This window comes from Salvelinus fontinalis, chromosome 25, assembly GCF_029448725.1.
Source record: "Salvelinus fontinalis isolate EN_2023a chromosome 25, ASM2944872v1, whole genome shotgun sequence".
Lineage (NCBI taxonomy): Eukaryota > Metazoa > Chordata > Actinopteri > Salmoniformes > Salmonidae > Salvelinus > Salvelinus fontinalis.
This window is the reverse complement of record NC_074689.1, coordinates 40183670-40200471: the sequence shown is the minus strand read 5'-3', so window position 1 is coordinate 40200471 and position 16802 is coordinate 40183670. Positions and strand designations below refer to the sequence as shown.

The 16802-nt window shown below is 42.2% G+C and overlaps 1 protein-coding gene across 2 annotated transcripts in view; it reads left to right on the top strand.

The window, feature by feature from the left end:
• Positions 1-3690: 3690 nt before the first annotated feature.
• The window catches only part of LOC129823271 (procollagen-lysine,2-oxoglutarate 5-dioxygenase 2-like), a 213219-nt gene continuing 200107 nt past the window's right edge, over positions 3691-16802 (top strand). Inside the window, exon 1 of one of the 2 annotated variants that reach the window (XM_055882196.1) lies at positions 3691-3984. In XM_055882196.1, the coding sequence (XP_055738171.1) occupies positions 3885-3984 (100 nt within the window). In that variant the 5' untranslated portion in view covers positions 3691-3884. The remainder of the gene's footprint in view (positions 3985-16802) is intronic. The other variant, XM_055882195.1, reaches the window with a different exon arrangement.

Here is a 16802-nt window from a genome sequence, read left to right as displayed (position 1 = left end):
TTTCCCGCGATTGCTCCGTTTGAACAGGAGCCCAGCTCTAGGAGAAGTCTTGGTGATTCCATACTTTCCATTTAAGATTGATGGAGGCCACTATGTTCTTGTGGATCTTAAATTTTGCTGACATTTCTTGGCTACTCTTCCGCAGATCTGTGCCGCGACATCATCCTGTCTCAGAGCTCTACAGACAATTCCTTCGACCTCATGGCTTGGTTGTTGCGCTGACATGCATTGTCAACAGTGGGACCATATATTGACAGGTGTGTGTCTTTCCAAATCATGTCCAATCAATTTAATTTACAACAAGTGGACTCCAATCAAGATGTAAAAACATCTCAAGGATGATCAATGGAAACAGGATGCGACTGATCTCAATTTTGAGTCTCATAGCAAAGAGTCTGAATATTTACATTTACATTTAAGTCATTTAGCAGACGCTCTTATCCAGAGCGACTTACAAATTGGAAAGTTCATACATATCCATTCATCATGAATATTATGTAAATAAGGTATTTCCGTTCTTTATATTTATAAATCCAAACAACTTGTTTTCGCTTTGTCATTATGGGGCATTATGTGTGGATTGATTAGAATTTTTTTTTAAAAATGTAATCAATTTTAGAATAAGGCTATAACGTAACAAAGTGTGGAAAAGGTCAAAGGGTCTGAATACTTTCCGAGGGCACTGTCGTCTCCTTTAGTCATATAGACTACTCATATAGGCTACTCTACTTCATCTAGCTGTCTCCTATAGTCATATAGACTACTCTACTGCACCTAGCTGTCTCCTATAGTCATATAGACTACTCTACTGCATATAGCTGTCTCCTATAGTCATATAGACTACTCTACTTCATATAGATGTCTCCCATAGTCATGTAGACTACTATACTGCATCTACCTGTCTCCTATAGTCATATAGACTACTCTACTTCATATAGATGTCTCCCACAGTCATATAGACTACTATACTGCATCTACCTGTCTCCTATAGTCATATAGACTACTCTATTGCATCTAGCTGTCTCCTATAGTCATATAGACTACTGCACCTAGCTGTCTCCTATAGTCATATAGACTACTCTACTGCATATAGCTGTCTCCTATAGTCATATAGACTACTCTACTTCATATAGATGTCTCCCATAGTCATGTAGACTACTATACTGCATCTACCTGTCTCCTATAGTCATATAGACTACTCTACTTCATATAGATGTCTCCCACAGTCATATAGACTACTATACTGCATCTACCTGTCTCCTATAGTCATATAGACTACTCTATTGCATCTACCTGTCTCCTATAGTCATATAGACTACTCTACTTCATATAGATGTCTCCCACAGTCATATAGACTACTCTACTGCACCTAGCTGTCTCCTATAGTCATATAGACTACTCTACTGCATCTAGCTGTCTCCTATAGTCATATAGACTACTGCACCTAGCTGTCTCCTATAGTCATATAGACTACTGCACCTAGCTGTCTCCTATAGTCATATAGACTACTCTACTGCATTTAGCTGTCTCCTATAGTCATATAGACTACTATACTGCATTTAGCTGTCTCCTATAGTCATATAGACTACTCTACTGCATCTACTGTTCCCACCAGCCAGTTTCTAAAAGTCTTACCGCGTCCTGATCTAGGCTAACTGTGTTTGGTTCCCACCAGCCAGTTTCTAAAAGTCTTACCGCTTCCTGATCTAGGCTAACTGTGTTTGGTTCCCACCAGCCAGTTTCTAAAAGTCTTACCGCTTCCTGATCTAGGCTAACTGTGTTTGGTTCCCACCAGCCAGTTTCTAAAAGTCTTACCGCGTCCTGATCTAGGCTAACTGTGTTTGGTTCCCACCAGCCAGTTTGTAAAAGTCTTCCTGCGTCCTGATCTAGCCTAACATTTGGGCTCCCGAGTGGTGCAGCGGTCTAAAGCACCTTATATCAGTGCTAGAGGCGTCACTACAGACCCTGGTTCGATTCCAGGCTGTATCACAACCGGCGGTGATTGGGAGGGCGGCGCACAATTAGCCCAGCGTCGTCTGGCTTAGAGTTTGGCCGTGGTCGGCCGTCATTGTAAACAATAATTTGTTCTTAACTGACTTGCCTAGGTAAATAAAGGTTAAATAAATCACAATTAACTGTGTGTGGATCCCACCAGTTTTTTATTATATTGTTTTCTGAAAAAAAGTTTCTCACAGCTGTCATTGAAATATTATTTCCCTTTTTTCCAGCCATTTGAGTCAGAACTGTTAGAAGACCTGAGGAGAGAAGAGAATGACTGTTAACCACACAGGCCTCATGTATTTCAATCACTTGTGGTGAGGGTGGAAGGGGACAGGGACGAAGGGGTAGGCTACTTACTTTAGGGCGGTAGGGGGTTTGTCAAATACAGCTGTATTTGTTCAATCACACTTTCACACCAAACTTCTCTCTCTCTCTGCATAATTCAATTACATTTGAAGGGGCTTTTTTTGCATGGGAAACACGTGTTTACATCTACCAAAAACAAAAGTGAAATTAACCAGGATTTAACATCACAAACAAAAGTTTCAAATGAATAGAGACATTCCAAATGTTATATTATTGGCTGTATATAGTGTTGTAACGGTATGCAAATTGTTTAAAGTACAAAAGGGAAAATAAATAATCATAAATATGGGTTGTATTTACAGTGGTGTTTGTTCTTCACTGGTTGCCCTTTTCTTGTGGCAACAGGTCACACATCTTGCTGCTGTGATGGCACACTGTGGAATTTCACCCAGTAGATATGGGAGATTATCAAAAATTGGGATTGTTTTCCAATTCTTTGTGGGTCTGTGTAATCTGAGAGAAATATGTCTCTAATCTATCTATCTATCTATCTATCTATCTATCTATCTATCTATCTATCTATCTATCTATCTATCTATCTATCTATCATTTCAATTCAATTCAATTCAAGGGGCTTTATTGGCATGGGAAACATGTGTTAACATTGCCAAAGCAAGTGAGGTAGATAACATACAAAAGTGAAATAAACAATAAAAATGAACAGTAAACATTACACATACAGAAGTTTCAAAACAATAAAGACATTACAAATGTCATATTATATATATACAGTGTTGTAACAATGTACAAATTGTTAAAGCACACAAGTTAAAATAAATAAGCATAAATATGGGTTGTATTTACAATGGTGTTTGGTCTTCACTGGTTGCCCTTTTCTTGTGACAACAGGTCACAAATCTTGCTGCTGTGATGGCACACTCTCACTCTCTCAATTCAATTCAATTCAATTCAAGGGGCTTTATTGGCATGGGAAACATGTGTTAACATTGCCAAAGCAAGTGAGGTAGACAATACACAAAAGTGAAACAAACAATACAAATTAACAGTAAACATTCCACATACAGAAGTCTCTCTCTTTCTCTCGCTCTCTCTCTCTCTCTCTCTCTCTAACTTTCTCTAACTCTCCCTCTCTCTCTGTCTCTCTCCCTCTCTCTCCCTCTCTCTCTCTCTAACTCTCTGTTAGACCAACACGCAACGCTACTGGAAGAAGTAGCCAAGTGGCTACAGTTGCAATTAAGGAACCCCACCTTTAGCGGTCTGTTCTCTCTCTGAATAACAGTATTTATTCTAGCAGTCCCTGGGGGCTTAATAACCAACGGTTGCCTCACTCTCACCCACCTCTCTCTTTCTCTCTCTCTCTCTCTCTCAAAGTTTGGCTGAAGGACTTTTAAAAACGGAATTGTATTATCGCGAGAGGAAAGCCAGTAAGTCGTCGACCCCAAGGTGGGCGTCCTGACCACTAGCGCACAGCAGACTAGCGGAGGAGAAGCAACGGATCGGTCAGTCCCCTAACCCCCGCTCTGCAACAAGGGACTGCCTGAAAACCCACCGAAGACATGGAGTATCTGAAGTTTGTTGTTTTAGTATGGTTTTCCTGTGCACCGTTTATTTCCAATGCCCACTCAGCCGACAGCAGTCAACAGCCATTTCCAACAGGTAAGCGGCTTTAGGCTATTATTATTATCTTATAGCCAACATTTTTTTTTACATAATACTGAATTGAAGTCGTGTTGTCTTGTTTTTGACACTTTCTCTACTTATTATTAGTTTGTCTCCTAATAAATGTGCTTATTTTCTAAAATATTACTTTATTATCTTGCTATTGTGAACGATGTCTATCCACTGATCTGTGATCAATGTTAAGAGATGTTGTATTCACAAAATACATCATGTTACGTGAGGAAGCGCAGGTTCACGGTGACTGCGCTTGGTGTGGGAAAATTACACGTCTGCTGTGGTTGCGAAGTGGAACATGGTGATGTCAAATTTACACGACAGAGTTCTAGGACTTTCTCTCAAAGGGAAAAAAATAAACGTCTGCAGTTTCTCACATTTTCAGCCTTAAATGCATGTTCTGGTTTAATTTATAGTGGAGCGCAACTTTTATCTCCCTATAGGTAATGTTTTCTAATCCAAATCCAAATAATAATTGTAATCTAATATTAAGATGTAGAACGTAACACTTGACCAGTCTTCTGTAGAAGTATTCTGTAGTTACCAACAAACTTTTAAACTTATCCACAAACCTGTATTAGTTTCAGTGTGTTTTCTCATGAGCTTGTCTATCTTGAATGAATGTGTAGACTCACGGGTTTGCTACAATGCTATGCTGCAAACTGAATGAGAAGGCCACCCTGTTGGAATTATTACGATAGTACTAATTCAACTGAATCCTCTCTGTATGTGAGCGCACCACAGCCTTCTGCCTAGAGGTCTGGACCCTTATGGCACAGGTGATAGTGTCTTTTCCATTTGCCCTACCACCACAGTAATTACTGGTTAAATCCCTACTCCAGCTGCCCCTAATCTCGTCCACCAGCCGGGTAGCAATTGAGGCTGAGGACGAGGACGCCAACCCTGATACCATCCACCCATCGCTCCATCCTAATCGTTTGATCATATAGCATCTACAGCAGGCTACTCTAAGTGGCCTCACAATACACCAGTCAACACTGCATAATAAAGAAATTGTACAGAGAAGGCGTGCTAGATCACTTTCTTAGCATGGCTGGTCTGCGATACGGGGCGGCTGGTCTGCGGTACGGAGGCGGCTGGTCTGCGATACGGGGCGGCTGGTCTGCGATACGAGGAGGCTGGTCTGCGATACGAGGCGGCTGGTCTGCGATACGGGGCGGCTGGTCTGCGATACGGGGCGGCTGGTCTGCGGTACGAGGCGGCTGGTCTGCGATACGAGGCGGCTGGTCTGCGATACGAGGCGGCTGGTCTGCGATACGGGGCGGCTGGTCTGCGATACGGGGCGGCAGGTCTGCGATACGAGGCGGCTGGTCTGCGATACGAGGCGGCTGGTCTGCGATACGGGGCGGCTGGACTGCGATACGGGGCGGCTGGTCTGTGGTACGAGGTGGCTGGTCTGCGGTACGAGGCGGCTGGTCTGCGGTACGGAGGAGGCTGGTCTGTGGTACGAGGTGGCTGGTCTGCGGTACGAGGTGGCTGGTCTGCGGTACGGAGGAGGCTGGTCCTGATGCGCATGAATTTAGCAAATGGAACAGAAAACAAATGGCCATTGTTTTTTTGCATCATAGATTTACCTGTGATGAACAATTGTTTATTTTTTTTGTATCTCAACGCTTGTTTTGACCAACCCGTTTTAGAATTAGGCCTAAAAAACATGGACCCCAGTCAAGTACCACCTGATACATACAGAAGTTAGGACCTCACAGCTCAGCTGTTCAGAGACTGGGGTATATTAGACTGGGGTATATTTAGGTATAGTAGACTAAAGGAAACCTCCTCAGAAGGGCTATAACTTAATGTACTTGTCTGAAAAACTCCTTCGTCGGTACACATGCACGTGTCACTAAATTGCTCTGTCGGTTACTCGGAAATAATCTCAGTAAAACACAACTGCTTAGAAACACAGGGCCTCTCAGCCCAGAAACACAGGGCCTCTCAGCCCATAAACACAGGGCCTCTCAGCCCAGAAACACAGGGCCTCTCAGCCCAGAAACACAGGGCCTCTCAGCCCAGAAACACAGGGCCTCTCAGCCCAGAAACACAGGGCCTCTCAGCCCAGAAACTGTAGCCATACGTGTTGTGAGACTCTGCATCATGACAGCTGTATGCTTAGATGTTAACTAGTGTTACTACCTAACAGTACAGTGGTGTTGTGAGGTCGAGGGAAACTACAGCCCCCAAAAGCCCTTTCTCTCACACACACTAAGCCATTTATGTCGTAGCCCCTCTCCCTCTGCTTATGGTTAAGGGGGCGGGGTGCTAATTAGACCCTCCGATAGACACTTTTACAGGCCAGCTACAGAACAAAACATCTCTCTGAAAAAGGGCTTTCATTTGGCACATTTTATTACATTGGACATGATGCAATCAGTGTCTTTGGTAGTTAAGTAGCCTAGGGCTTTGGCCCAAAATAACAATGTAAGCTTATCACTGCCATTTCTATATTCTTCCACCTCTTTCAAAGGAATGGATTAAATCTGTCTGTAAACGCTGTGTGTTACAGGATAAGCATCTAACTGTTCACAATTCTGGAAACTGAACTGGGCCAGGGAGACACTAAATTAAGTCTTCCCACTCTGAAACATTTAACGTGTGGCTCACATCACATCAAACAGCTTCAGTCACTATTTAAAGATTTACGATGGAATTCAAAAGCTTTATGAGCCTCAATCAACACTTGGCTGCAAACGATGACAAAGCTGCATGGCCTCTATTTATACTTAAACTTTCATCAAAGCTGCATGGCCTCTATTTATACTTAAACTTTCATCAAAGCTGCATGGCCTCTATTTATACTTAAACTTTCATCAAAGCTGCATGGCCTCTATTTATAATTAAACTTTCAACAAAGCTGCATGGCCTCTATTTATACTTAAACTTTCATCAAAGCTGCATGGCCTCTATTTATACTTAAACTTTCAACAAAGCTGAATGGCCTCATCTGATATTTTCACTTTCATTGACAAAGAGAGAAGGAAGTCCATCTGTCCTCTATATACTCTCTGTCCTCTATACACTCTCTGTCCTCTATATACTCTCTGTCCTCTATATACTCTCTGTCCTCTATATACTCTCTGTCCTCTATACACTCTATGTCCTCTATATACTCTCTGTCCTCTATATACTCTCTGTCCTCTATATACTCTCTGTCCTCTATATACTCTCTGTCCTCTATATACTCTCTGTCCTCTATATACTCTCTGTCCTCTATATACTCTCTGTCCTCTATATACTCTCTGTCCTTTATATACTCTCTGTCCTCTATATACTCTCTGTCCTCTATATACTCTCTGTCCTCTATATACTCTCTGTCCTCTATATGCTCTCTGTCCTCTATACGCTCTCTGTCCTCTATACGCTCTCTGTCCTCTATACGCTCTCTGTCCTCTATACGCTCTCTGTCCTCTATACGCTCTCTGTCCTCTATACGCTCTCTGTCCTCTATACGCTCTCTGTCCTCTATACGCTCTCTGTCCTCTATACGCTCTCTGTCCTCTATATACTCTCTGTCCTCTATATACTCTCTGTCCTCTATATACTCTCTGTCCTCTATAAACTCTCTGTCCTCTATATACTCTCTGTCCTCTATATACTCTCTGTCCTCTATATACTCTCTGTCCTCTATATACTCTCTGTCCTCTATATACTCTCTGTCCTCTATACACTCTCTGTCCTCTATATACTCTCTGTCCTCTATATACTCTTTGTCCTCTATACACTCTCTGTCCTCTATATACTCTCTGTCCTCTATATACTCTCTGTCCTCTATATACTCTCTGTCCTCTATACACTCTCTGTCCTCTATATACTCTCTGTCCTCTATATACTCTCTGTCCTCTATATACTCTCTGTCCTCTATATACTCTCTGTCCTCTATACACTCTCTGTCCTCTATATACTCTCTGTCCTCTATATACTCTCTGTCCTCTATATACTCTCTGTAATCTATATACTCTCTGTCCTCTATATACTCTCTGTCCTCTATATGCTCTCTGTCCTCTATGTGCTAACTGTCCTCTATATACTCTCTGTCCTCTATATACTCTCTGTCCTCTATATACTCTGTCCTCTATATACTCTCTGTCCTCTATATACTCTCTGTCCTCTATATACTCTCTGTCCTCTATATACTCTCTGTCCTCTATATACTCTCTGTCCTCTATATACTCTCTGTCCTCTATACACTCTCTGTCCTCTATATACTCTCTGTCCTCTATATACTCTCTGTCCTCTATATACTCTCTGTCCTCTATATACTCTCTGTCCTCTATACACTCTCTGTCCTCTATATACTCTCTGTCCTCTATGGCTACTCTCTGTCTTCTATACACTCTCTGTCCTCTATATACTCTCTGTCCTCTATATACTCTCTGTCCTCTATATACTCTCTGTCCTCTATATACTCTCTGTCCTCTATATACTCTCTGTCCTCTATACACTCTCTGTCCTCTATATACTCTCTGTCCTCTATATACTCTCTGTCCTCTATATACTCTCTGTCCTCTATATACTCTCTGTCCTATATATACTCTCTGTCCTCTATATACTCTCTGTCCTCTATATACTCTCTGTCCTCTATACACTCTCTGTCCTCTATATACTCTCTGTCCTCTATATACTCTCTGTCCTCTATATACTCTCTGTCCTCTATATACTCTCTGTCCTCTATATACTCTCTGTCCTCTATACACTCTCTGTCCTCTATACACTCTCTGTCCTCTATATACTCTCTGTCCTCTATACACTCTCTGTCCTCTATACACTCTCTGTCCTCTATACACTCTCTGTCCTCTATATACTCTCTGTCCTCTATATACTCTCTGTCCTCTATATACTCTCTGTCCTCTATACACTCTCTGTCCTCTATATACTCTCTGTCCTCTATACACTCTCTGTCCTCTATATACTTTCTGTCCTCTATATACTCTCTGTCCTCTATATACTCTCTGTCCTCTATATACTCTCTGTCCTCTATGTGCTCTCTGTCCTGTTTGACACTTTATGATTGAGAGTACAGAATGATCTGGCGCCTGGTGTGTGTGGACATGTTTAACCTTTTGATTTAGTGGTGTAGTGGACTAAATCAGGGTCACACAGAGTTTCTTGGTAGTCTTAAACAAATCTAATTTGAAACAAAAGTTTACGCCTCACACACATGGTTATGGACATGAATAAGGAAGCCACCTGAACCACGTCAGATATAGAGTTGGCATTTATTACATTTTGAGTTTACTTTCCAATATTACAATTTAATATATAACAAAACAGATTATTTATGTTTTATAATAGGGAGAGATGTGTTTGGGCATCTTGTGTTGAAATTCAACCACAGAGTAGATTTAGTTTTCTTTTCTCTTAAAAAGTTCTCAACAACGTCGAAGGCAACAGACCGTAAAGCTTCAGCGTTTTAAATCTGGGAAAGCACAAACCTGTGACCATAATAGGTTGAAATGGAGCTGCTTAACTTTAATCGCTGTGAGTTCTGTGTATGTGTTTACATTAATGATTGGACCAGACTATAGCAACCGCTAGCTTCTAGAAACTTCTCTGTGAAACGGGGCAAGATGACGACACAAAGTGGAAAGTTTATCCTTAGGGGCTTGTGTCTTTCATCACTACAGTGTTATTATGACAGAGGTTGTGTGTAATCGAGTTTTTAACATTCCGGTGAAAGCTGGAAGGTGTCTCAGTGTAGATGTCTGTGGGTCGACGGGTTTGCAGCTGTCGGTTTCTGAGCTCTGGCTTTCCTCAACCGTCAACCAGGAAGACTGAGAGGCACTCTGTACCATGGATGTGTCCTCACCGGCACACTATCCCCTATGGGCCCTGGACAACAGTAGTGCACTACGCGGGGTGTCAGTTAGAACGTAGGCTCTGGGACAATATGAGGACCTGGACAACAGTAGTGCACTACGCAGGGTGTCAGTTAGGACGTAGGCTCTGGGACATTATGAGGACCTGGACAACAGTAGTGCACTACGCAGGGTGTCAGCTAGGACGTACCCTCTGGGACATTATGAGGACCTGGACAACAGTAGTGCACTACGCAGGGTGTCAGTTAGGATGTAGGCTCTGGGACATTATGAGGACCTGGACAGCAGTAGTGCACTACGGAGGGTGTCAGTTAGGACGTAGGCTCTGGGACATTATGAGGACCTGGACAACAGTAGTGCACTACGGAGGGTGTCAGTTAGGACGTAGGCTCTGGGACATTATGAGGACCTGGACAACAGTAGTGCACTACGCAGGGTGTCAGTTAGGACGTAGGCTCTGGGACATTATGAGGACCTGGACAACAGTAGTGCACTACGGAGGGTGTCAGTTAGGACGTAGGCTCTGGGACATTATGAGGACCTGGACAACAGTAGTGCACTACGGAGGGTGTCAGTTAGGACGTAGCCTCTGGGACATTAGGAGGACCTGGACAACAGTAGTGCACTACGCAGGGTGTCAGTTATAACGTAGGCTCTGGGACATTATGAGGACCTGGACAACAGTAGTGCACTACGGAGGGTGTCAGTTAGGACGTAGGCTCTGGGACATTATGAGGACCTGGACAACAGTAGTGCACTACGGAGGGTGTCAGTTAGAACGTAGGCTCTGGGACATTATGAGGACCTGGACAACAGTAGTGCACTACGGAGGGTGTCAGTTAGAACGTAGGCTCTGGGACATTATGAGGACCTGGACAACAGTAGTGCACTACGGAGGGTGTCAGTTAGGACGTAGGCTCTGGGACATTATGAGGACCTGGACAACAGTAGTGCACTACGGAGGGTGTCAGTTAGGACGTAGGCTCTGGGACATTATGAGGACCTGGACAACAGTAGTGCACTACGCAGGGTGTCAGTTAGAACGTAGCATCTGGGACATTATGAGGACCTGGACAACAGTAGTGCACTACGGAGGGTGTCAGTTAGAACGTAGGCTCTGGGACATTATGAGGACCTGGACAACAGTAGTGCACTACGCAGGGTGTCAATTAGAACGTAGCCTCTGGGACATTATGAGGACCTGGACAACAGTAGTGCACTACGGAGGGTGTCAGTTAGGACGTAGCCTCTGGGACATTAGGAAGACCTGGACAACAGTAGTGCACTACGCAGGGTGTCAGTTAGGACGTAGGCTCTGGGACATTATGAGGACCTGGACAACAGTAGTGCACTACGGAGGGTGTCAGTTAGGACGTAGGCTCTGGGACATTATGAGGACCTGGACAACAGTAGTGCACTACGGAGGGTGTCAGTTAGAACGTAGGCTCTGGGACATTATGAGGACCTAGACAACAGTAGTGCACTACGGAGGGTGTCAGTTAGGACGTAGGCTCTGGGACATTATGAGGACCTGGACAACAGTAGTGCACTACGCAGGGTGTCAGTTAGGACGTAGGCTCTGGGACATTATGAGGACCTGGACAACAGTAGTGCACTACGGAGGGTGTCAGTTAGGACGTAGGCTCTGGGACATTATGAGGACCTGGACAACAGTAGTGCACTACGCAGGGTGTCAGCTAGGACGTACCCTCTGGGACATTATGAGGACCTGGACAACAGTAGTGCACTACGGAGGGTGTCAGTTAGAACGTAGGCTCTGGGACATTATGAGGACCTGGACAACAGTAGTGCACTACGGAGGGTGTCAGTTAGGACGTAGGCTCTGGGACATTATGAGGACCTGGACAACAGTAGTGCACTACGCAGGGTGTCAGTTAGGACGTAGGCTCTGGGACATTATGAGGACCTGGACAACAGTAGTGCACTACGGAGGGTGTCAGTTAGGACGTAGGCTCTGGGACATTATGAGGACCTGGACAACAGTAGTGCACTACGCAGGGTGTCAGCTAGGACGTACCCTCTGGGACATTATGAGGACCTGGACAACAGTAGTGCACTACGGAGGGTGTCAGTTAGGACGTAGGCTCTGGGACATTATGAGGACCTGGACAACAGTAGTGCACTACGGAGGGTGTCAGTTAGGACGTAGGCTCTGGGACATTATGAGAACCTGGACAACAGTAGTGCACTACGGAGAGTGTCAGTTAGGATGTAGGCTCTGGGACATTATGAGGACCTGGACAACAGTAGTGCACTACGGAGGGTGTCAGTTAGGACGTAGGCTCTGGGACATTATGAGGACCTTCTATGAACATTTTCACACTGAGAAAAAGGAAACTCCACCTTGATGGTATATAAAGATACCCATACATTCTATGGTATATAAAGATACCCATACATTCTATGGTATATAAAGATACCCATACATTCTATGGTATATAAAGATACCCATACATTCTATGGTATATAAAGATACCCATACATTCTATGGTATATAAAGATACCCATACATTCTATGGTATATAAAGATACCCATACATTCTATGGTATATAAAGATACCCATACATTCTATGGTATATAAAGATACCCATACATTCTATGGTATATAAAGATACCCATACATTCTATGGTATATAAAGATACCCATACATTCTATGGTATATAAAGATACCCATACATTCTATGGTATATAAAGATACCCATACATTCTATGGTATATAAAGATACCCATACATTCTATGGTATATAAAGATACCCATACATTCTATGGTATATAAAGATACCCATACATTCTATGGTATACAAAGATACCCATACATTCTATGGTATACAAAGATACCCATACATTCTATGGTATATAAAGATACCCATACATTCTATGGTATATAAAGATACCCATACATTCTATGGTATATAAAGATACCCATACATTCTATGGTATATAAAGATACCCATACATTCTATGGTATATAAAGATACCCATACATTATATGGTATATAAAGATACCCATACATTATATGGTATATAAAGACTACTTGAGACTACTTGAGACTACCTGAGACTACCTGAGACTACAAGGGACCATCGGAGACCACCGGAGATAAACGGAGACTACCTGAGACTACCTGAGACTACCTCAGGTATATAAAGGTACCCATACATTATACGGTATATAAAGACTACTTGAGACTACTTGAGAATACTTGAGACTACCTGAGACTACCTGAGACTACCTGGGACCATCGGAGACTACCTGAGACTACCTGAGACTACCTGAGACTACCTGATGTCATTGGGTCGGATCTGATGTCATTGGGTCTGATATCGTTGGGTCGGATCTGATGTCATTGGGTCAGATCTGATGTCATTGGGTCGGATCTGATGTCATTGGGTCTGATATCGTTGGGTCGGATCTGATGTCATTGGGTCAGATCTGATGTCATTGGGTCGGATCTGATATCGTTGGGTCGGATCTGATGCCATTCGGTCGGGTGTAATTTTAACTGACTTGTCCAGACTGTCTATCTTTCCTGTTGCATAAATCCTCTACAGAGTACCTAACCCGGATCCGGGAGCACCCCCCACCCCCCCCCACACTGATTAGCATCGCTAGCATAGCGTCACAATTAAATAGTAGCATCTAAATATTATTAAATCACAAGTCCAAGACACCCAATGAAAGACACAGATCTTGTGAATAAAACCACCATTTCAGATTTTTTAAATGTTTTACAGGGAAGACACAATATGTAAATCTATTAGCTAAACACGTTAGCAAAAGACACCATTTTCTTACTCCAACAGTTTCTTACTCCATCAGGTGCTATCACCAATTCGGCTAAACTAAGATATTGATAGCCACTAACCAACAAACAAATTCATAAGATGACAGTCTGATAACATATTTATGGTATAGCATAGTTTTTTTTTTTTAAATGTGCATTTTTCAGGTATAAATCACAGTTCTACATTGCAGCTGCAATCTGATATAGTGCTGATGCAGCTAGAACAATTACAGAGACCAACGTTATATAACTAATTACTTGTCTTAACCTGTTGGGGATGGGGGCGCTGTTTAGACTATTTATGCTAATTTGGCAAATTTTTTAAACGGCTTCCCACAAAATCCTTGATCGTACAATATGCATATTATTATTATTATTGGATAGAAAACAGTCTATAGTTTCTATAGGAGTTGAAATTTTGTCTCTAAGTGGAACAGAGCCCATTCTACAGCAATTTCCCTGACATGGAGTCAGATTTGAGAAATGTTGGCCACTTTTCTGAAGTCAGTTAAAAGGGCACTGTCGTTGCTATGACTATACGGACACTTCTTACGTCTTCCCCTGGATGCCTTTACGTGATGACGATTCCAACGGGGTCGATTGCGCGTTCACAGGCCCTACAAATGAAAAAAACTAGCTAGCAAGTCTTTTCTTGCTGCGTAACGCGCGTGGAAGACACCAACCCTCTCCTGTTCCAAGCGTTAGTTTAGCCTGTTATATTTCTCCGGTCATCTTTTCACTCGTTATAGGAGTTACAAACATCATAAAGTAGTTAATTTAAAGCGTTTTATAGCAATTTATATCCGTTTAGTGCGATTTTGGGACATTTATTTTTGCAACGATGTGAAAAGTTGGGCACGCTTTTCAGTTCATCCCGAACGCAGTTGACATTTCCACATGGCAAGAGGACAGCTTTCCACCAAAAGACGATTTCTCCCAAGAAAGGATCCTTTGCCCAAGATACTGATGGAAGAACAGCTCAAGGTAGGACATTTTTATTATGATAAATCGTGTTTCTGTCGAAACATTTTAGTGGCTTAGGACGCCATGTTTTTTGACGTAGCTTCGCTTGGCGCAAACTGTATTGAAAAGTAAGGATAAATTAAAAAATGTAATAACGCAATTGTATTAAGAATTAAATTGTCTATCAATCCCTGTCCACCCTATATTTTTTAGTCACGTTTATGAGTATTTATGTATAAGAGTAGATCACTGTCTAAGTGGCGCAAGGACAAATTCTGACCAGCTGAGTTACATTTCACATTGTCTAACCATGATTTTGGTGGCTAAATATAAACATTTTCGATCAAACTGTATATGCATGTTGTAATGTGATGTTACAGGAGTGTCATCGGAAGAATTCTGAGAAGGTTAGTGAAAAAATTAATATCTTTTGGCGATGTTGACTTTTATCGCTCACTTTGGCTAGAATCAATGCTGGGCTGCTAATTGCTATGTGCTAAGCTAATATAACGATTTATTGTGTTTTCGCTGTAAGACACTTAGAAAATCTGAAATATTGTCTGTATTCACAGGATCTGTGTCTTTCGATTCGTGTATGCTGTGTATTTTTACGAAATGTTTGATGATTAGTAGTTAGGTAAACACGTTGCTCATTGTAATTATTCTAGTCCATTTGTGATGGTGGGTGCAATTGTAAACTATGCCATCTACCTGAAATATGCACTTTTTTCTAACAAAACCTATCCCATACCATAAATATGTTATCAGACTGTCATCTAATGAGTTTTTTTGTTGGTTAGGGGCTATAAATATCTTAGTTTAGCCGAATTGGTGATGGCTACTGGTGTTGGTGGACAAATAAAAGATGGTGGATTATGCTAATGTGTTTTTAGGTAATAGATGTACATCTTTACATATTGTGTCTTCCCTGTAAAACATTTTAAAAATCGGAAATGTTGACTGGATTCACAAGATCTGTGTCTTTCATTAGCTGTATTGGACTTTAATGTGTGAAAGTTAAATATTTTAAAAAAATATTTTTTTTGAATTTCGCGGCACTGGTTTTTCAGTGGGGGGGGGGGGGGTGTGCCGCTAGCGCCACGCTGATCCTAGACAGGTTAAAACATTTCAGAAAAAATACACAGCGTACATATATTGAAAGCCCAACATCTGGTGAATCCAAACAATATTTCAGATTTATTAAATGTTTTATAGCGAAAACAAAATGTAGCGCTAAATTAGCATAACCAGGCCAGCCAGAACCAGCTGGGCGCGCCCGACCAGTTCACATGCACGACAGATATATGAAATAACATCGTAAATTGGGTCTTACTATTGCTGATCTTTCATCAGAATGTTGATCAAGGTGTCCTTAGTCCTGATGAGTCGTTCAATCCATTCACAATGGCAACTTCCCCTCTTCATTTAGCCTGGGTACTGGTCGACTGGCACGGTCCCTGTCCAAAGTTAAAAAACTCACAGAACGGAACACGGCAAAACTCCCGAAAAAATTCAAATAATCTGATTAAACTATATTGAAAAAACATACATTAGGATGATATGGTCACATGTATCAAACAAACTTCGAGACGGAGATAGTTTTCATCCGTAACGTCAGCATAACAAAAGACAATTGCACCTCTAAAACGCGCGTTTCAGAAAACCGGAAGTTGTCGGTCACGCTAAAGAAATAGGTCTTATTTCACGTCAGTACAAGATAAACAAAAAATTTCTCCTCTGACGTCTTCCTGACACCCAGAGGAAGAAGAATGAAGTGTGTTTCGGGTCATAGGTGGCGTGACCATATATAGGCAGAGCGTTGAAGCGAGCATACAGATCTTGCAATCTTCTTCTGGCTCAGGGAAAGTGCTGTCAAATGACCTGTGTTTCACTCAGAGACAAAATTGAAACGGATTTAGAAACCATAGCTTGTTTTCTATCCAATGGTATATGGTTATATGCATATAGTAACAGCAATAATTGAATAAGAGGCAGTTTAATCTGTAGAGGCAATTATGCTAATGCGAAAACAGCACCCCCTGTATTCTCAAGAAGATAACTAAATTAAGGTTAAATAAAAATAAATAAGACCTGAGACCACCTGAGACCATCGGAGACCATCGGAGACCACCGGAGACCACCGGAGACTACCGGAGACTACCGGAGACCACCGGAGACTACCTGAGACCACCTGA